This window comes from Talpa occidentalis, unplaced genomic scaffold, assembly GCF_014898055.3.
Source record: "Talpa occidentalis isolate TD23 unplaced genomic scaffold, MPIMG_talOcc4v2.1 talOcc4.11, whole genome shotgun sequence".
Lineage (NCBI taxonomy): Eukaryota > Metazoa > Chordata > Mammalia > Eulipotyphla > Talpidae > Talpa > Talpa occidentalis.
This window is the reverse complement of record NW_023601104.1, coordinates 73,430,036-73,452,586: the sequence shown is the minus strand read 5'-3', so window position 1 is coordinate 73,452,586 and position 22,551 is coordinate 73,430,036. Positions and strand designations below refer to the sequence as shown.

Sequence of the window (22,551 nt, the reverse complement as noted above, 5' to 3'; positions counted from 1 at the left end):
GTTTATCTTTTTTGAATACTGAGTAATATTCCATGGTATATATGTACCACATCTTCTTGATCCAGTCATCTATTTTTGGGCATTTGGGCTGTTTCCAAAGCTTAGCTATTGTAAACAGTGCTGCTATAAACATAGGGGTGCAGGTGTTCTATGGAATTGATGTTTCTGTGTTCTTTGGGTAAATACCTAGGAGTGGAATTGCTGGATCCTGTGGAAGCTCTATGTTTAGTAGGTCCAGAAATCTCCACACAGCTCTCCATAGTGGTTGGACCAGTTTGCACTCCCACCAACAGTGCAGAAGATTTCCTTTTTCTCCACACCCTCGCCAACATTTGTTGTTGCTAGTTTTTTTAATATGTGCCATTCTCACTGGTGTAAGATGGTATCTCATGGTAGTTTTGATTTGCATTTCCCTGATTGCAAGTGATGTTGAACATTTTTTCATATGCCTGTTGGCCATTCGCATTTCCTCTTCAGAGAAGTTTCTTTTTAGTTCCTCTGTCCATTTTTTGACTGGATTATTTTCTTTGTTTTTGTTGAGTCTCATCAGCTCTTTGCAGATTTTTGTGATCAGTCCTTTATCATTAGTGTTGTGTGCAAAAATTTTCTCCCAGTTGGTGGGGTTTCTCTTTGTTTTTGTTATTGTCTCTTTTGCTGTGCAGAAGCTCTTTAATTTGATGTAGTCCCAGCTGTTGATCTTTGCCTTCACTATCACTGCTTTGGGTGATGTGTCTGTAAAGATGTCTTTGATATGCAAATCACGTAGTGTTTCGCCTATATTTCCTTCTATGTATTTTATGGTTTCAGGTCTTATGTCTAGTTCTTTAATCCATTTTGAGTTGATTTTTGTATATGGTGTGAGGTAGTGGTCAAGCTTCATTCTTTTGCATGTAGCGACCCAGTTTTCCCAGCACCATTTATTGAACAAACTTTCTTTGCTCCAATGCATAGTCTTTGCTCCTTTGTCAAAGATTAGTTGACCATAAATCTGTGGGTTTATTTCTGGATTTTCTATTCGATTCCATTGGTCTGTATGTCTGTTCTTGTTCCAATACCATGCAGTTTTGATGATTGTGGCTTTGTAGTAGAGTTTGAAGTCTGGGAGTGTGATGCCTCCATTCCCTTCTTTCTTTTTCAGGAGAGCTTTGGCTATTCGGGGTTTTTTGTGATTCCATATGAATTTCATCAATAATTGTTCTATTTCTTTGAAGAATGACATTGAAATTTTGATTGGAATAGCATTGAATCTGTATATTGCTTTTGGAAGGATGGCCATTTTAATAATGTTTATTCTCCCAATCCATGAGCAGGGGATGTCTTTCCATTTCTTTGTGTCTTCTTCTATTTCTTTTAACAGTGTTTTATAGTTTTCTTTGTATAGGTCCTTTACCTCTTTTGTTAGATTTATTCCCAAATATTTGATTTTTTTTTTTCAATAAGAAAAGGGATGGTTTTTTTGATTTCTTCTTCTTCAGATTTATTGTTTGTATATAGGAAGGCTACTGACTTTTGCGTGTTGATTTTGTATCCTGCCACTTTACTGAACTGATTGATGAGTTGAATTAGTTTTTCTGTGGAGTTTTTGGGGTTCTCTATGTATATTATCATATCATCTGCAAAGAGTGATAGTTTGACTTCTTCTTTTCCTATTTGGATTCCTTGGATGTCTTTCTCTTGTCTTATTGCTCTGGCTAGGACTTCCAGTATTTTTTTTTTTTTAAATAAAGAGCACTAACTCCTATTACAGCAAATCAAACTAACACCAAAGTGAGAAATTCCAAAGAACAATATAAAAGGCTACCGAGTTCTTTCTAAAATGCTGCTTTGGCCAACTGTGTCTATGCAAGTGTCTCTTTTTCTTAATAAATTTTCTGTGTGTCAGTTAAGATAACTTTGCATTCTATCCCAAACAGATCCAAAGTATCCCCCTTCTAGTCCCATATTAGTCCCAAATGACTATACCATATAGAAAAGGTGTGTAGTAGGCTGTAATATTTAAATTTGTATTACATTCAAAGATGTTCACACTGTAATGAAATCACTTAAGGATGCATTTCTTAGAAGGTAACCCATTCACTAAGTGATCAATGACTACACAGAATGGACTATTATTCAGTTATTAAAATAAAAAAATCTGCCAATTGTGGCAATCTGAATGGACCTCGAGGGCACTATGCTAAAAGAAGTAAGTTAGATGGAGAAAGACAAATACTATCTGATCTCCTTTAGATGTGGAGTCAAATAAACTGAACTTGTAGAAACAGAGAACAGACTGGTGGTTGCCAGAGGTTGGGATGGCGGATAGGGGAAATGGACGAAAACAGTTGAAAGAAGAGACTTAAAGTTATAAAATTAAAAAGTTCTTAGAACGTAATGTGTAACACACTGACTATAGTTAACAATTCTGTACTGTGTATTTGAAAATTACTAAGAGAATAGGTGCTAAAAGTTCTTATCACAGCAAGAAAAACTGCAACTAGATGAGATGATGGATTTTAACTAAACTTATCTTGGTAATCAGCTGGCAATGTATACTTTCATGAAACCATTATACTGAACATCTTAAACTAATACAATGTTGTACATTAATTATATTTCAATAAATTGGGAAAAAAAAACAAAAAGTTGGAGAAGGTGTGATGACAATCTCTCATCAAATAGAGAAGACAACGTAGAAATTATAATATAGAAGGCAAAATGAAAAATTCAAGGATAAAAATATAAAACTGACATGAAAAATTCACTAGGGGTATGCAACAGTGGATATGAGTTGGGAGAAGAAAAGAACTGATGAATTTGTAGATGGATGGATATTATGTAAACCAAGGAAACACAAGGGAAAACAATGAAGAAAAATAAAGAGCTTTAGAGAAATGTGAGACAATATTAAGAAAACTAACACATATGTATAATAGAGTACAGGAATGAGAAAAGAAAGTAAAAGGAGCAGAAAAATATAAGAAAAGATGGTTGAAAATTTCCAAAGTTTGCTGAAAACACATTTGAGAACCTCAACCAACTTGATTTAAGATAACAATCATAAGTCCATAAATAGACACATCAAGGTAAAACCATGAAAGACAAAAACAAAATCTTGAAGAGAAAACTGGATTATATGGAATACAATGGAATTCCAATAAGACAAATATTACACTTCACATCAGAAACAATGAATGACAAAATGCAGTAGGATGTGAAAGATATTTAGAGTAATGAAAGAAAAAAGCAACCTGTTAAACAAGAAACTTACGGGCCATTGAAGAAATATTTCAAAAATGAATGCAATAATAAAGACATTCACAATAAACAAAACCTGGCAGAATTTATTATTAGCTGAACTATATTAAGGTAAATACTAACGCTTGCAAGGATTAAAAAGAATGAGAGAAATTCAAATATACACACATACACTGAAGAGCAAAGGTAATTATGTAGGTAATTATAAAAGATGGCACAACTGCATATTTCTCCTTATTTTTCTAACTGATCTAAAAAATAACAGTTGCATAAAACAATGTGTATCTATACATATATACATATATATGTTTATATATATTGTACATATATATAATTACATTGTTCAGCCTGTAACACTAAACATAAAATATAATGGACAAGGTAACACAGAGGACTTGGGGAGGAAGAAAGTTGTATTGATGGGGAAAGAATATTGGATGATAATGTGAATCCAGAAGAAGAAACAGAATCAAAATGGTAAACAAAAATATAATGAACAGGGCCTCCCCGGTGGCGCAGCGGTTGAGCGCCGGGTTGCAAAGCTGCCCGCAGCCTCTCTCCCCAGCCACCGGAGGAGGGTCCCACATGGTGTGCAGACCTCTCCTGCCACCCGCTGCTCCCCTCAGCAGTGTACTTTGGTCCTTCTGCCTGCTCTGCTCCCAGCTCTGGCTCTGGTGAATTCTCTCACCCTCCCCTGCTTCTGACTGTACCCAGTGCTTGCATAAACAAACAAACAAACAAACAAACAAACAAATAAATAAATAAATAAAATGGTGTAGCACAAATTTAAAAAAAAATATAATGAACACTATTACATATACATCTGTACATTCAAGCACACACATATATATACACACACACACACTTTTCTTCCCTTGGTTTTTTAAACTAAAAAGACAAAATTATATAATAATTATATGAGATCTTTATTTTTCTTCATTGTTTTCCCTTGTGTTTCCTTGGTTTACATAATATCCATCCATCTATGTAATTCTATCTCTCACTGGAATTAAGTTATAAGTATATAGCAGAATCTGATTTCTGTTGTTAGTGCTAAAGTAACCACTAAGATAATATTCCAAAAACATAGTGAAAATTTTTTTTAAAAAAACTGAATGTTACACTATTAAAAGTAGATGTCCATAGGCAAATGAATGAGTTCATTCTTACCTTACACCTTATACAAAAATGAATTAAAAATAGATGAGCCTAAATGTAAGACTTAGATGATAAAACTCCTAGAAAGAAAGGAAGATAGAATGAAAGTTGCATGTCATTAGGTTTGGCAATGATTTCTTTAATATGACACCAATGGCAGGCAATGAAAGAAAGGATTTCATTAAAATTTAAAAATTTGGGCCTCCCCTGGTGGCGCAGCAGTTGAGCGCTGAGCTGCAAAGCTGCCCTCAGCCTCTGCAGCGCTGGTTCGATCCCCGGCCACCAGCTAGGGTCCCAAATGGCGCGCAGACTTCTCCTACCACCCGCTGCTCCCCTCAGCAGTGTATTTCGTCAGTCTGCCTGTTCTGCTCTCCACCCCGGCTCTGGTGAATTCTCTCACCCTCCCGCGCATCTGACTGTACCCAGTGCTTGTATAAATAAATAAATAAATAAATAAATAAATAAATAAATAAATCTTTAAAAAAATAAAATTAAATTAAAAAATTTGTGCATCAACTCAATATCAATAGAATTTGAAGGTAATCTACCAACTGGAAAAAAATATTCACAAAGCATATATTTAATATGGAATTAATAACCAGAGTATAGAGAACTTCCAGAACTCCACAGCAAAAAGACAAACCTCCAATTCAAAAATATGGTAAATGAATAGTGCCTGAAAATGGTTTAAGGTTTCATTCTAGGTAGATGAAAATATTCTAAAATTGATAGTGGTGATGGTTACACAACTCTGTGAATATATTAAAAACCACAAAAATGTATACTTTAAATGGATGGATTATATGGTATATATAGTATACCATATATATGGTATATATGGTATGCATCCATTTCAATAAAGACTAAAACTGATTAAAAATTATAACATAGCAAATAAATATCCCTTAAAAGGCTCCCTACTCCCAAAAATTTAAAGTAAATCCACAGATAATTATAACAAACAATTTCTCAATCTTCTCAGTGACAACCCAGTCTAAGTGCAAACATTGTTTTTTTCTTGCCATTATGTTTTAAGTAAAGCACTGACAAACTAGAGCTTATTTTGGATGTTTTTTTTCAAATTCAATTATTTTGACTAACCATTGATCTGAATAAACCAAAAAAAAAATATAGTAAAAACATAAAATATATAATAAATAATCAAACTTTACTCTTTTTAGAATGCAATATACTTGACCAGGATGTAAAGGTGAGCTTTGGATTATATCTTGATTACACCTTTTAAAATATCTGACACTCTCAAGCCATTGTGCTTTATAGAGGTATGTTCAAAGCAAACGGGAGTAGCTTGAGTACCATTTTATTAAACTGCGGGAAAAAATTTGGTAAGGATGGTGTCTACTTGCCAGTATTTTCAACATGAATAGTGGCTATTGTTTCAAACTCCCCTAAATTCATGGCTTAAGGATAGAGGAGAAAACAATGTTCAAAATTATTTCAAAGTACCTTAACTGCACTTCATTTACTTTGCTAACATATGTCAAGACATACTATTATATCGCTTCCAACGTAAGTGAACTATAAGGATTTGCACTCAATGCAGGTAGCTAAGTGAAACTGACTGTAATACAAATATCATTTCACCTTCTACTCAGCAATGCAAATATTTTCCAAGTCTACCCATACCCTTAGTTATTTATAAAAGAGGGAAAGTTATGACAGAACTTTATAGGGAGGAAAGAAAAACACCATCTTCTCAACTTACTTTTTAAATTAATGCATTTAAAAAAACAAGTTAATGCAGGGCTGAATTACTCAACATTATGCTATGAAAGTTTCCACTACCAAAATTATGATATGAAGTTTTTCCTCAAAGTGAACTGTTCAGGAAGTACATTTAGCTTTGAAATATATTTTCAAATATATTTTGAAAATATATTTCCTGATTTCCTTAGGAAAGAATGGAATCCTTGACAATATCTTTTCTCAGTGTTCTAAACAAATGTCTATAATTCAAATGGATTAGTGAGGTCATCATATCCTTTTGCTCCTGGAATTAGGTCTCTCATTTACCTCACACACACCTACAAAGAAGCTGAGGCTACAGAGGTATGTCACCAGAGAGTAAATTTTTGTATTGAACAACAAAGGGCTAAATGTAGAATCAGAACTGCCTGCAAAAAGTGGGGGAAAGGTAGGTTTTGTCAATGTACATTCACTATACATTGAGTCTATTACTCTTACTCTCTCCATTACCCATTTTTTCATTTAGTTACTTAATCACTCACACATTCCTTTCTTCCTTCATTTAATTAATGAATATTTCTAGTGGGCCTACTATGTATTAAAAAAGTGATAGGTAATAGTGATATGACATTAAACATGAACAGTTTCTTCCCTTTGGAGGTTATAATCCATTGAGAATCACAGACAGTACGTAGACAATTTATAATACTATAAAAACGTTATGATAGGTACTTAGATAACACATGAAAGAACACATGAACCATCATAGAGCTCACCAGGAGCAAAAATCCCACACTCAATCAGCTCAACCAGCTTTTCTTCCTAAATCAATTATGCCAAAAAAGAAATAGAAGAAGATACAAAGAAATGGAAAGACATACCCTGCTCATGGATTGGAAGAATAAACATTATTAAAATGGCCATCCTACCAAAAGCAATATACCGATTCAATGCTATTCCAATAAAAATTTCAATGTTATTCTTCAAAGAAATAGAACAATTATTGATGAAATTCATATGGAATCACCAAAAACCCCGAATAGCCAAAGCTCTCCTGAAAAAAAAAAAAGAAGGGAATGGAGGCATCACACTCCCAGATTTCAGGCTATACTACAAAGCCATAATCATCAAAACTGCATGGTATTGGAACAAGAACAGACACACAGACCAATGGAATCGAATAGAAAATCCAGAAATAAACCCACAGATTTATGGTCAACTAATATTTGACAAAGGAGCAAAGAATATGCATTGGAGCAAAGAAAGTTTGTTCAAATAAATGGTGCTGGGAAAACTGGGCCACTACATGCAAAAAAATGAAGCTTGACTACTACCTCACACCATACACAAAAACCAACTCAAAATGGATTAAAGAACTAGACATAAAACCTGAAACCATAAAATACATCGAAGGAAATATAGGCGAAACACTACGTGATTTGCACATCAAAGACATCTTTACAGACACATCACCCAAAGCAGTGATAGTGAAGGCAAAGATAAACAGCTGGGACTACATCAAATTAAAGAGCTTCTGCACAGCAAAAGAGACAATAACAAAAACATAGAGAAACCCCACCAACTGGGAGAACATTTTTGCACACAACACTAATGATAAAGGACTGATCACAAAAATCTGCAAAGAGCTGATGAGACTCAAGAAAAACAAAGAAAATAATCCAGTCAAAATATGGGCAGAAGAGCTAAAAAGAAACTTCTCTGAAGAGGAAATGCAAATGGCCAACAGGAATATGAAAAAATGTTCAACATCACTTGTAATCAGGGAAATGCAAATCAAAACTACCATGAGATACCATCTTACACCAGTGAGAATGGCACATATTAAAAAAACTAGCAACAACTAATGTTGGCGAGGGTGTGGAGAAAAAGGAACTCTTCTGCACTGTTGGTGGGAGTGCAAACGGGTCCAACCACTATGGAGAGCTGTGTGGAGATTTCTGGACCTACTAAACATAGAGCTTCCATATGATCCAGCCATTCCACTCCTAGGTATTTACCCAAAGCTCACAGAAACATCAATTCCAAAGAGCACCTGCACCCCTATGTTTATAGCAGCACTATTTACAATAGCTAAGCTTTGGAAACAGCCCAAATGCCCAAAAATAGATGACTGGATCAAGAAGATGTGGTACATATACACCATGGAATATTACTCAGCATTCAAAAAAGATAAACACATGCAATTTGCAGCAACATGGATGGCGCTGGAAGGGGATCATGCTCAGCGAAATAAGCCAGAAAGAAAAAGAAAAATACCGGATGGTCTCACTTATAGCAGGAATCTAGAAAACTTAAATAAGGGACCAGGAAAATGAATAACTATAAGAAAGTGAAAATCAAAATCAACAAAAATCTATGAACCAGAGACAATTTTGGGGGGGGTGGGTGGAGGGAGGGAGGGATTGGGGTCAAAATGGGGGGGTTGAAATTGTATGGGGAATATAAAAATAAAATTTATTATAAAAAAATAATAAAAAGAAAAAAAGAAAAAAAAATGGTGCTTCCTCCTAATTTTAGCAGATTTAATTTTTCTTAAAGGGAAAAACCAAAAAAGTATTAGAGTAGTTATCATTTCTGACACTGTATAAATAGGAATGAAAAGGAGCAGCACGGGCTGGTCTCCAATAATCTAGTATTAGATGTTCTTCCAGCTGACTAGAGGTAATTTATATCTCCATAATTTCTCAAAGAATAATATTTTAGAATTTTTAAACAACTAGAAAAGAAAAAAGATGGTGTCTCCTAGTTTTTCTTTTGTCGTCTTCTTACTAATTTGGCCTGAGTCACAAGCAGGTGTTTCTTAGGAAGCTCAGGGAAGCCTACTTACTCAGACATCTGATTAGCAAACTTCTTTACCTGCCTGTTTGTCTTTGCAATTCACAGCCAGCAATCTTTCACTGAAAATGCCATAGAGGAGTTCATACACAAAATTCAACTGTTATTATTCCATTAAGCTTTTTCCTTTATAGGTATCAAATCTTACATTCAGGCTCTGTAGTCTTGCTCCTCAGATGCCAACATAAATCAAAACTGAAGGAAACAAAAATTCAAGTCCTTCTCCATCTGACAAAAACTGATAATGAAGAAAATATGTGTGTGTATTTTACTGTTAAATGGTCAAAATTCATAAATCTATAGGTCATACAAAAAATATTTTCTATTTTAATGTTGGTGCCTAGGTGGCCAGTGTTTAGATGTAGTCAACATATTAAAACCAAATGTGGGGACTCCCTGGTGGTTCGGGAGTTAAAGACAGTGCTATCAAGCTACCACCAAGGACTGCAGCACCATCCCCAGCCAGGGAACTGACCCACAGGGCACAGCAGACCTCTCCTTTCTAACCTGCTGTTCTCCTCAGCAGTATTTCAGTAGATCTGCCTGTTCTGCTCCCCACTCTCTCTGGTGAATCCTCTAATTCCCTGCCCCTCTGGTGGGGAATTTGTATGAATAAATAAATAAATCTTTAAAAAATGTGAATGAAATTCATTATACTGCACACCATAAGCTTAAACAGTGCTGATGTCAATTATATCTCAATAAAAATAGTGGAGAACACCAAATGTGACAACAAAACTAAGAAAGTCAAAACTGCGACTGGGAGTGGAAAGAGCACAATGCCTAGTTATCAAGTGGCCTATCACTGTGGGGTATTGTAACCTTAGATAAATTATAACTTCATTGATTTTCAACTGATAGAATTTTTTTAAAGAGAACTGATTTTATATTGACATAATTAAAGTAAATGAATCTGACTGGTGTAGAAAAGAAAATTTCAAAAATAGTAGTATGGTTAAAAGACCCTAAGGTGATCACCAATAATTTTTACTTCTTAATGTTTTCTCACATGAAATACCCTCCCACTGAATATGAATATGTGATGATTGGTTCTAACCAACAGAAAACAGCAAAGGCAACAGTATGTCACTTCAATAATTAGGCAAAATTACATGCAAAGATGATGTGAGTTGTAGTTAGAAACCAGTCAAGTCAGCAGAGTATTTAGTCATATAACAAAAAGATATGAATTCTGCCAACAACCTGAATGAGTTTGGAGAAATTCTTTTCCTGTTCAGCCTCCAGAAGAAAAGGCCATCTAGCCAACACCTAGATGTCAATCTTGAGAGGCTTTGAGCAGAGTACTCAGTTAAACTGCACTCAAGATCCTGATTCATGGAAACTGTGAGATAATGTGTGTTGTTTTAAGCCAAGATTGTAGTAACGTGTTATATGGCAATATAAAACTAATATAAGAGGACAATGTAATCACCTACTTGTTTATTCTCACCATCAATATCAAATGTCAATGTGTAATGGATAAATGAAGTACATGGATATCAAAACTTGGTTTTAGTGACTAGTTTTAACCTCCTAGACTCTCATTCATCTTTAATTAATTTACCATTCATAGGATATCTGTGGGTTTCTAAATAATAACATACTCATGGAGTTTCCATTCTTTCCTGCAATCATTCTCTCATAATCTCCTCCTCCTTCCATTTTCTTTCTCCCTCCATCACTCTCTCCTTCTCTCCTTCCTTCCTTCCTTCCTTCCTTCCTTCCTTCCTTCCTTCCTTCCTTCCTTCCTTCCTTCCTTCCTTCCTTCCTTCCTTCCTTCCTTCCTTCCTTCCTTCCTTCCTTCCTTCCTTCCTTCCTTTCCTTCCTTCCTTCCACTTTCTCTCTCTCTCTCTCTTTCTTTCCTTCTTTCTAAACAAAAGCTTCATGTCAAGAATCACTTGATCTTGAAACATTTTGTCAGTGCTCCCATTAAACTGTTACATGCCTCTATAATATTCCTCAGGTAAAGTATAACAATGTAATGGTAGATGAAATTCTTGACTTTTTTTTATTTTTCATTTATAATGCTAGTGTTTCTCCATTTAAAATAGAAGTATGTTAAACAGAAATAGCCAACTGTTACTCCATCTGCTCTCTAGCCAGTTGTAATTAAAATAAATTTCACATTTATTTATGTGTGTATGTATATAAATAGCCAATAATATCAGCAAATAGGGAACTGCTATTATCAATTAATTCAACTATATTTTCTTTTTAAAGTCATTAAAGTATTATTACCAATATTTAGTGAGGTTATTCCACCATTTTGGTAATAGACATCTATCCCATGACTGGTAAAGATATGGGCACATGACCAGATTCAACAAAATCAAAACTCTTTCATGGGATTTTACATTTTAAAACTGGAGGTAAAGCGAGACACTAGAACTAGAAGAAAGGGAATTAGAGTTAAGCTAAGAGCCATTTTACTGATTTGATGGAGAAAGCCTGACTTTTATATGTGAGACTAAATCCAGGAGAGACTAGGTGATGGTAATGGGTGAGAGAAACAAATCCAGTTGCATAAAATTCCTAATTCTTGTCTGAGTTTCCACACCTGCCCTAGTTTCTGATTCAACTCATTTCTTGATTCCATGAGAAGTACTCCTTAATTTCATAATCCTATCAAGTACCATTTTGCTAGTATGACACAGATTGCTATACAATGAAAACCAAAGAAACCTAATGTTAAAGAACTTAAGATAAACATTTACTAATACTCTTTAATTAAATTCTAAAATGAATAAACCCACAAAAAAATAAAACATACACTTTTAAATTTGTATGGAATAATGGAAATGAGGAAAGTCTTCTAAAAGAAAAGTGTTTAAATTTGCAGTTCTGACATAGAACATAGTAAAATAATACCATATCACAAGCCTAGATTAAGATGTATTGTCCCAATATATATAATAAGTATGTATTTCAAATAGAATGCTGATTAAAAAAAAAACTTAGAATTAGAGAGATTATTACAAACAAGACAGCTTTAACAGCTGCCTTAGAGTGAGTAAAATTATTGTCAGCAGAGCAAAATGAATGACCAATAATGAATAAAATGCTGTTAATGGAAAAATGGACTTCTACATCAAAGAAAATTTATCTATTGAGAAACAAAGGAAAACAATATTAAAAACTCTTCTATTTTGTTTAATAAATATTGAAGGTCAGAAAGATGTTTAAAAATTGAAATTTCATAAAAATAAATCATAAAAGTATTCACTACATTCATCTACTTGAAAATGCAGTATGAGAAATGTAGCTTCATGGAAAATAACCACTTCAAAAACTACTGTTTATCCTCTGCTGACTGGCATTTTTAAGAAATTCAATTCACCATAGCAACCTGTCTTAACACCAGCAGATAAGTACGGTCTATATTTAGCTTTGATAGCTTTCCAGACGGCAATCCTGCCTTTCCTTCATATTTAATGCCATGATCCAGGGACCAAAATATCATTCAATCATATTGTAGTGTGAAGACAAGTACACTCAGGAGGATGAGGCTATGTTTCAGAGCCATGAAAAGAATAGTTTCAACCAAAAGTGGTAAAAATTGTACAAAAGTACATAAAGCTAAGTAAAAACTTCATGTCTAAGAAATTTACAATCAGTTACACTATTTTGTTCAATTTTATCCTTTCTCTTAAACATAAAATGCTGTTATTAAGTACTAATAATCTATAATATTAAAGTATCTTTCAACTAGCAGGTTGTCTTTTTTTTTAAATGGTATGTTCCATTTCCAATCTGGCATCTTCTAACCAAAAAGAAAATTTCTTTTTACCCACAAGCGATCCTTTCCAGATGAGGTATAACACTAATACAGATAAGTAATATAAATCAAAATAAAAAAGATGAATTGATGAAAGGGCTATTGTTACAAAATTATTTTGGATATATTTGCATTTTATAATCTTTGTAAAGACAGTGAAATTTTGCTATTTTTCTAAATAACAGTTTTACACAATTTACTTCACAATATGCCAAAGTAAAGATAATAATCATAGACAACACCTTGATTTTTCTTTACTTTTACCTTAGTTGCATTGAAATCATTATTAAAGGTAAGATATGAAGTAATAAAAGTTCAATTAAAAATACAAAGAACATAGACTGGGGTAAGGACGAATGGAGAGTGGTTATTTAATGGGTACAGAGCTGCAGTTCAGCAAGAAGAAAAATTTCTAGGGATCAGTTGCATAATAGTAAATATATATATAACACTACTTAACTACTCATTGAAACTAGGTTAGGATGGCATATTTTATGCTATGTTTATTTTACTACAGTTTAAAAAAATACCAAGAATACTGATAGGTATTTCTTTACCTATAACATAATTTAACCAGAATTTAGGACTAAGAATTTAGGATTAAGATATGTTCATTATCAAAAATCACAAGAGTTTATAACTTGGTAATATATTTTTCAAAATTTTGACATAACTGGAATAGTTGAAAATATATTCTATCATAAATAAAGGCAACAAACACATTTTTCATATTGTGAAAAGAAATTTACCCTATGTGACTATAGGTAAAATAACTAACATCTCACATTATGAATTATATTTCTATTATTCAGACGTGGCTGATTCTTCTATGAATTAAACAGTTCTTTCTCTATTTGTCTAATGAATGAATCAACTAACTAACTAACTGACTAACTAACTAACTAACTAACATGACACACATTGAGGATGGCCCTAAATTCTTAAGAGATCTGCAAATTAAATAAAACGAGACACACCTACTTACACAATCAGCATCAACACAATGAATAGCACAAACAAGTGTCCAATTTCTATTAGCTTTGTTCACTCTAATGCTTTCTCTTTTGATAATTAAAAAGCTTTTAGTAGTTTCTATAAGTGAATCTGAGTTCAAATAACTACTTATGCTGACTAATTAATAAATAAGCAATGAGAAACCTAAAGTATAAATATGATGTCTTATCTCTTCTTTAGCACACAGCTAATGGGATGTGAATATATTTTGAGAACCATCTTGATAAAGAAGACAACTGAATATAGCTTAAAGTACACTACATATAATACCTACTTTGCATATAAGAGTCACTTCTTTGGAAGAAACATCATAATGATTTTTATAACTTAAATAATATGTATTCTTCCATTTAGAGAGAGCAAAAATCAATTATATCATGGTAAAATTAACTTTTTGTGCATTTTAAAATTATGTGTCATATTAAATAATTTCTGAAGTGGTGATAACATCAAGTTAAATGTAACAACACTTTTAAATGTTTCATTGAAGGAACACACTACAGGAGGTTTTATAACAAAACTCACATTGAAAAGTTATATATATAGCAGGAATTAATCTTAAAATATTAAAAGCTGTAAGTAGAAGATAAGCTCTTAAAACAGTAAAATTGTCTATTTGAAAATTTGTTATACCTGCAAATTACTAATTCAAACAAACCCTGAAGCATATTCATCAGCAAAAGTAAATGTCAGGAAAAAGACTAATTATAATAAAGCAAAAATCAAAATCAACAAGCAACTATAAACCAGAGACATACGATGGCGGGGGAGGAAGGAGTAGGATCAAAACAAGGGGGGTGAGGTGGGAATTGTATGGGGACTATGACCAAGATGAAAATGCATACATTGTGCAAAAATGAAAAATGATGTAAAAAATATATAAAATTGGGCCTCCCCAGTGGCGCAGCAGTTGAGCGCTGGGTTGCGAAGCTGCCTGCAGCCCCTGTAGCGCCGGTTCGATCCCCGGCTGCTCCCCAGCCACTGGAGGAGGGTCCCACATGGCGCGCAGACCTCTCCTGCCGCCCGCTGCTCCCCTCAGCAGTGTACTTCGGTCCTTCTGCCTGCTCTGTTCCCCGCTCTGGCTCTGGTGAATTCTCTCACCCTCCTGCGCTTCTGACTGTACCCAGTGCTTGTATAAATAAATAAATAAAGCTTTAAAAAAAAAGAATAAATACATTATTAAAAAAAAAAGAAAAATAAGATTTAAAAAATATATATATAAAATTAAAAATAAATAAAGAAATCTTTTTTAAAAAAAGTAAATGTCAAGTTCCTCTGTTTGGTCCTACACTTAACAACTATAGGGTTGTGATAAAAATAAGTATTCTCAGAATAAATACCTTTTACTTCATATTTATCACAAGTTACATCCTCACTACAACAAATAAAAAGTTAGTAGGAAGACCAGACATCTTGCTTGGTGATTTACAATTTTCTCATCTTTGTTTTCTTTAGTGACATTCCTCCTTTGTCATGTTCACATAATATACCTCACTCCATTCATTCTAGCACAATAATTAGTTTTACTACAATGGAAGTTAAAGCTTGGAGTGTGTATTAAACAAATTTAGATAAATTACAGAAAAGTCTACCATATTAGTTTGCCACAGATTTAGAATATAAACTTGTCACTCTTAATTCTGACTTTTCATTCTCCTTTGAGGCAATAAATCCCTGAAACTTTTATTGTTTCATATTCTCCTAAGATCTCTAGTTGTTCTTCCTGCTTCCACTCTTTCTCCCCCTCCACACATAAATGTTTACTTTCATTTCCGTACTTTGTTCACAGTAAGTCTATACCTATTCCTTTATTTGATCAATACATACCATACATACCAGAGTTTATTGACATAAACTCTGAATGTCAATATTGACCAGATAACTTAAATTTTTCCCAATTTACTCTTTACTTCTCCATTCTATCTTTATTTTTGGCATTAGTGATTGAAATACTTAATTTTTCTCAACACACCAACTACTTTCAGCATCAGCATAGAGTAGGTAAATCAAAACACAAATCTGCAGGCGTATTAACACACAAACCATTTATTCAATATACAAATCTTATTCTTAATATTTTTTACTTGGAACATTTATTAATATAACTTATGTATACAATTTTAGCAATCCTAATAGTAGTCCAGAGCACTCATGAACTGCTAGTGATTTTAGAAACAGGTTTTTGTAAATGAAAGTTATTTTGGACATATTTCCCACCTGATGTTGCAACATAAACAATTCAACTCCAACAAGGACCACAAAATGTACATGAATCAATGAACAAATAGAAACTCCTACTTAGAGCATATTACTATATAATGGTACCTTTAAAATAAAATATATTCTATCATAACTGGAAAAGACATTATTTTCTGCATGCTAAGCATTTCTTTCCCTAAACCTTTACCAAGTAAAAAATGCAACTTCAAAATATGAATTAGTCATTAATAGTACAGTTTGACAACTCTTAATAAAGAAAAGTTCTTTTCAAAGCCAACTGGTAAGAACAAAAACAAATTCTTTCTTCCTGGACTCTTATTCTAGCCCAATGCCAAGAAACTGATGCTTTTGGCAGTTAAGAGAATGATGCTAAATTATGATATATGGCTACTTTAAAACCGAGACATAAAACTGTATTGTCTATCCAATGCAATAACAACCAGAGATGAATTTTTATTAGGCTACTAAGATCAAATTTGAGATTTAATGGTAATATTGCTTGATAAACACTACTCTACATTCTGGGAAGAAGTACTAGATTTTCTCAAAACACTACACTATTACCCATTATTCAATTACAACTGTCCATAGTTTATATGATTCAAGTCCATATGAACATATTTTTCCCACAAAGATGACATTAAAACAAATTTTTAAAAATGAAAACAATGCTCAACTTTAAATTAGTCCTGTTACAATTATTGAAAAAATGCCACACCAACCATCATGTTTTAAATTAAATTTAGTACTGAAAACCAAATACTCACAAAGAAGGATCTTGTACGAGATCTTTCAGGTTTATCCCACTGCGATCTTCCGCAAGATTCCTGAAGCAACTATCACTCACTGAACAGGAAAGGAGGGAGGAAAAAGAAAATTGATTTTAGTTTACATTAGTTTACATTTGCTGACCAAAAGAAATTTTGAACTTAAAATGGGCTCTTTGGATAGAGTTTTTCCAAACATCAATATTGATTAATTTCTGGGCCTGGTAGATTTAGCTATGTAATTAATATTCAGTAAATAACAAATAATCTAAGCAATCAGACTTTATAGAAATACATTGTATAAAAGAGTAAATATATGATTCCAAATTTTGTTCTTACTTATACAAGACTAATTTACCAGCAGATAGTGGCAAGTCACTGCCCTCACAATAACTAGAAACAAAAAGGTAAGTTATCCCCCCAAATCACATATTTAAATATAATGGAGCACAAGGAAAGCAAAAAGGATAAACTCAGAGAAACCTGATGTCTTTTCTAAGGATAAGCTAAGCTTTTTTTCATTTTTGATAGGATTTGCCATTTAGAATGCAAGCTAAGAATCACAAAGAGGGACTCCACTAGATAAAGGAGAAACCAACATAGCTCCTTATAATTTATGTGTTGGGATGAGAGACTGAAGTCCAATGGAACTCTCAAAACACAGACAGTCCTTCCCTGGGAGATTTGATGAGTACTAATTTTGCAAAAGAGGATTCAGGGAGAAGAGCAGAGAAGGGGTCAGAGGGCAAATACTATATTCTATAGTGTTGTGGTGATTAGTAATCAAAACATACTAAGACAGGTAAAGCCTACCAGTTTCAATGTAGAATTTCAACAGGCTTCTCCTCAAGCATTTGTTTTCAGCCAAAAGCCTTGCATCCTGAGAGGAAGGATGACTCACAGGGCCCAAAAAGTAGAACTTGTATACCTGTATACAAGTAACACTGATATATATATATATATATATGTTTACCTGCAACACTGATATACCTGTAACACTACAGGTCTTGCCTTTAAATTCAAAGATAGACTAAACATATCCAAAGCTATGAGTCAAACCACCTAGCTCAATTTGTGTTGAACCGAGGAGATTACCACTTGATCATTTGCCACAGGATTAAAAAAAAAAAACCATCAACTTCCATTATCCTGTAATAAACAGTACATGATATACAGCAGAAATTATAAAGTATAGAAAGAAGCACAAAATGTGATCAACAACGAAGACTCCAGACTGCACAAGGATGATACAGAATGAGAAAGCAAAAGACTTGAAGAAAACCATTTAATATAAGTTATATATAGAAAAAAAGTTCACAATAGATAAAAAGAGGAAATTTCAACTGAAAGGTCAATGCAGGGGGCCAGAATGCAAAAGCCCACCAGGGGCAGGAAGCCTACCAGGGGGGCAGGAATGAGGAAGCTCACCTAGGAAAAATCAGCCAATAAACCTCTTCCTGCCCTACAAATCTTTTCCCCACCCTACAAACCTTTTCCCACCATGCAAACCCAGTTTCCCACCTGACCTCTCCTCACCCTATAAAAGCCTGCCCCCCCCCACCCACCCGACAATATGCACAACTTCACTGACCCCCACCTTGGGTCTGTGAATCTCGCCCAGGGACGCAATAAAGTTTTCCCGCCTGCGAGAAACTTGGCCTGGCTCTCCTTTTCTTTACTGCACCAATCCGTTCATCAACAAAAATTAAAATCTATTAAAAAGATCTGAAATTAAATAATCAGGAAGTTTTATAGCTGACTCAACACATAAAACACAGGATTAGTGTGAACATTAAGACATAAGCAAAAATAAATCCAAACTGAAGAAAAGATAAAAAAAGATAAAAAAAGAAAAGATAAAAAGATAAAAAAGAAAAGATAAAAAGACCATATGAGATATGTAGAAATCAAACAATTTAATGGAACTGCAGTTCAGAAGAGAATGGGGAAGAGTAATAACTTCAGCAAAAACAGCTGAGAATACTCCAAAACTTGTATGATACATTGACCCACTGAATCAGGCAGTACAGCCAACCCCACACTGGAGTGAAAGAAAACCACATGCACTAAGCAAACAGCTGAAAGTCCAAGACGAGAAGAAATCTTTTGGGCCTCCCTGGTGGCAAGGGGTTAAGTCTCAGCACTATGAGCAATCGGCAGCCACTGGAGCACAAGTTAGATCCCAGGATAGGGAGCTAACCCACATGGCAGAGCAGACTCTCCTGTCTCACCCACTGCTCCCCTCAGCAGTGTATTTCAGTCAATCTGCCTGTTCTGTTCCCCTCTTTGTCTGTGGTGAATCATCCCACCATCCCACCCTCCCCCCACTCCTGCTGCCCACCTCCAATCTATAACCCAGTTCTTGTATACGTACATAAATAAATCTTTTTTAAAAATGTAGAAATCTTTAAAAGAGCCAGGAAGAGAAAAAGAATGTAACACCTTGAAAAGAAAAACATAAAACTTAACAACTGAGTATTTGACAAACCATGGAATCCAGAAGACAATGGAATGATGTGTATTTAAAATGTCAGGGTGGAGGGCAAGAGAGAGGGGAGGGTGGGAAGCGTTAGAGGAGGGGTTGAAGACAATTTCAAACCCTACACAACATTTCAGTTTCAGGGAAACTCAAGAAATTACTTCTATTATGCTTTTCTACCCTTAGGCATACATTTTGTTAACTTCCTCCTTTATCAATAGGACACTTATTAACCAAGTCTCTCTACGGGAAAAGTAGAGGATTAACCTTCTCTCTATATATACACACCACCTCACTCAGATGTCATCACTACCAGATTCACCAAAAACTGTAATTTTCTTACTTGTTTTAATTAATCTTTCTTATTAATCTTGTTCTTATTAATTTTTCTCATATTTATTTCAGAGTTTAATATTAGAATTGGTATGGATCTTATTTAGAATTCTGGTAATGTTTTTGTGACCAGACCATGAACTCTGAACCTCTTATTTATATAAAGCAGTCTGTGGTAAAATTGGTTTTATTATACCTATTGATGGTCTTAGTGAGGACTTAATATAGCTTGGTACTTATCTAAACCTGTTAATATAAGACAAATCTTCTGCTTTCATAAATGTAACACATATGCCCTTTTTCCCTACCATTTTCTGAGTAGAGCCAAAAAGGGAAAAAATTAAATGTTGGCACACTATAAGAAAAGTTGGTTTCCAGCTGAGCTGAACTAAAATTGAAGGAATAATATACTGTATCATAAAATTTGTTCTCATAAAGTTTCGTGCCCAATTTGGCAAATATGAGAGCTTCGTTATAAACTTCAAGAAGCTAAAAGTTCTGTAGGCTTAATTAAAATGGAATAAACCTTTGCTCCCTTAAAGTCTTACTAGTCAGCTATCTGTGAAATGAGTTTTGCTAAAGACAGCATTTTTCTAAAACTCATGTCCCATCCAAATTTTAAGTTGATAAATGATCAAGAAATCTTAAAGAAAAAAAAGCTTCCACAAAAATTTTTAAACTTTCACTAATAAAATATATTGATTGTTTTCATTTAGGATATTTTTTCAGAAATGCAACAAACTTTGGTTTTGAATTTTTTTTTTAAAGATTTATTTATTTATTTACACAAGCACTGGGTACAGTCAGAGACACGGGAGGGTGAGAGAATTCACCAGAGCCAGAGCGGAGAGTAGAACAGGCAGAGTGATGAAGTACACTGCTGAGGGGAGCAGCGGGCCGCTGGAGAGGTCTGCGCGCCATGTGGGACCCTCACCCGGCGGCCAGGGATCGAACCAGTGCTGCAGAGGCTGCGGGCAGCTTTGCAACCCAGCGCTCAACCACTGTACCACCGGGGAGGCCCAAGGTTTTGAATATTTTAACAAACATACTAACTAAAGGAATTACTATGCTCTTTGTCTCACTGGTTCATAAAAGTTCTTCAACACTTCATTACAAAAGCCAGATAAAACAAGAAAAATTATAATACATACAGTCAAGCTATAGGACAAACATGAAAATTATAAACTTGACTTCCATCTGGTTTATATTTCCATAATAATTGAAGAGGAACAAAGAAAAATTAGAAATACTTTGCAAAATTGACTCCTTAGAATTTTCATCCAATCACATCCATTTTTCCCCTGTAAATGTTCATGCTTTAGATCCATAATCAAAATGATTGGCACTCGTTATATGCTAAGCATTTCATTATTCATTACCATATTTAATATTCTGAATCATCCAACGATATTAGTATCTCCATTTTAAAGATAAGGAAACTAAAGCATGGGGGTATTAAACATCCTGCTAGAGGATATGTAATAAATAGCAGTACTGGGAAAACCTAGCTAATAAATAGCAGTACTGGGAAAATCTAGACTCTGTAACTCCAGAACCTGCGCTCTTAACCACCAGTGCTATTCAGAAGATAGTTTTCATTGATTTCTCATTTTGTTATGCATTCTCATGTATTTCCTATATTTAGAATAAAAGTTACACAGTTCAAACTCCTTAAGAGAGTAAATATCAACCCAATGTATCATTAAACAATTACATTTTTTTAAAGCTGAATGAAACATTAGAAGTCTTCTAGTTGTATGGTTCATTAACTGTTTCACATCTCATGGGTCCTATGGCGATGTCTCAGAATCAAGGATACTCCTTTTCCCCTTTCAGCTAAAGAACTCCATTGGTGTTTTATATATTAGATTGCTTTGAAGATTATATTTGAAAAAATTTTAGTAAAGATATCTTCATTTTTTAAATTTTTCTCTCAGATTTTATTTATTTGCCTAGTAAAGGTATCTTTATAGGAGCAGAAACACACATACATATACATACAAAACACCTCAAAATAGTATCAGTTGTACTCTCCATTATTTTATAGATGAGAATCATGGCTTACCTATCACCACCAAGAGTGAGCATTCAAACTGAGTATATACTTATAAATATTTGTAAAATGAACACAGAGTTCTTAGCTAATAATGATAACCACCTTTTTCTGTGTTTATTCATCTTTCTGTTCTATACTGAAAGTAATAGTTAACATTATGTGCTAAGCACTTTGTGGTCATTTTCTCACTTATAACTATACCATAGTATTATATATAATCAATATGATCTTTGGTTAAAGAAGCCTTTATAATGTCTTTTCTAAATTTTATTGTAATGAATTATTCAATCTGATTATTAGAATATTTTTGAAAGGCATATCCATTTTTTCTTCTAATACGATATTCATATTCTACCTTATTTTGGTCAGGAAGGACTTTCCTGTTACAGGAAAATGCCTATTCATCAAAAATTCACCCTACGTGAAGGTGTGAAACTGTACTCTTGAAATTAGTTTTATAAATGAATGGTAAATTCATAAAATTTGATTGAAATATAAAAATAATTTTAAAGAATCATTAAACTGTGATTAACCTTGGAATAAAAACACTCATGTTTAAAATAAAGCATGGAACAATTAGTCTTTATAAAACTAATTGCACTGTCTCATGCTTAAGAACATGAAAATTTAAAGCATTTGAAAACCGCTAAGGAGATAGTAATAACCTATTCAATTCAAAACTCACTCATACTCAGTGAAATAAAATTTCAAAATAAGAAATTGCCTAACTATAAAAAAACTAGAACTTAAAATGAAATATAAATTTAACTACAGAAATATTCCAACTAATTTACTCAAAGTTAGACTGGACAAATGACATAATAACTTATAAGGGAAAGGATAGGATATTGATAAAAGTATTTCAAAAGACAAATATTTGAATATCAAAAAAACTAGGAGCTGGTTCTTGAGAACATTATTTACTTTTCTAAAAATGTCCCTTTCATTG

General features: G+C 33.6%; 1 protein-coding gene across 5 annotated transcripts in view; it reads right to left on the bottom strand.

Moving 5' to 3' along the window:
* Positions 1-22,551, bottom strand: part of GPHN (gephyrin) — a 451,561-nt gene that overhangs the window by 332,605 nt on the left and 96,405 nt on the right. For all 5 annotated transcript variants that reach the window (XM_037503527.2, XM_054691156.1, XM_054691159.1 and 2 more), the window contains exon 2: positions 16,735-16,813. In XM_037503527.2, coding sequence (XP_037359424.1) covers positions 16,735-16,813 — 79 coding nt within the window. The remainder of the gene's footprint in view (positions 1-16,734; positions 16,814-22,551) is intronic.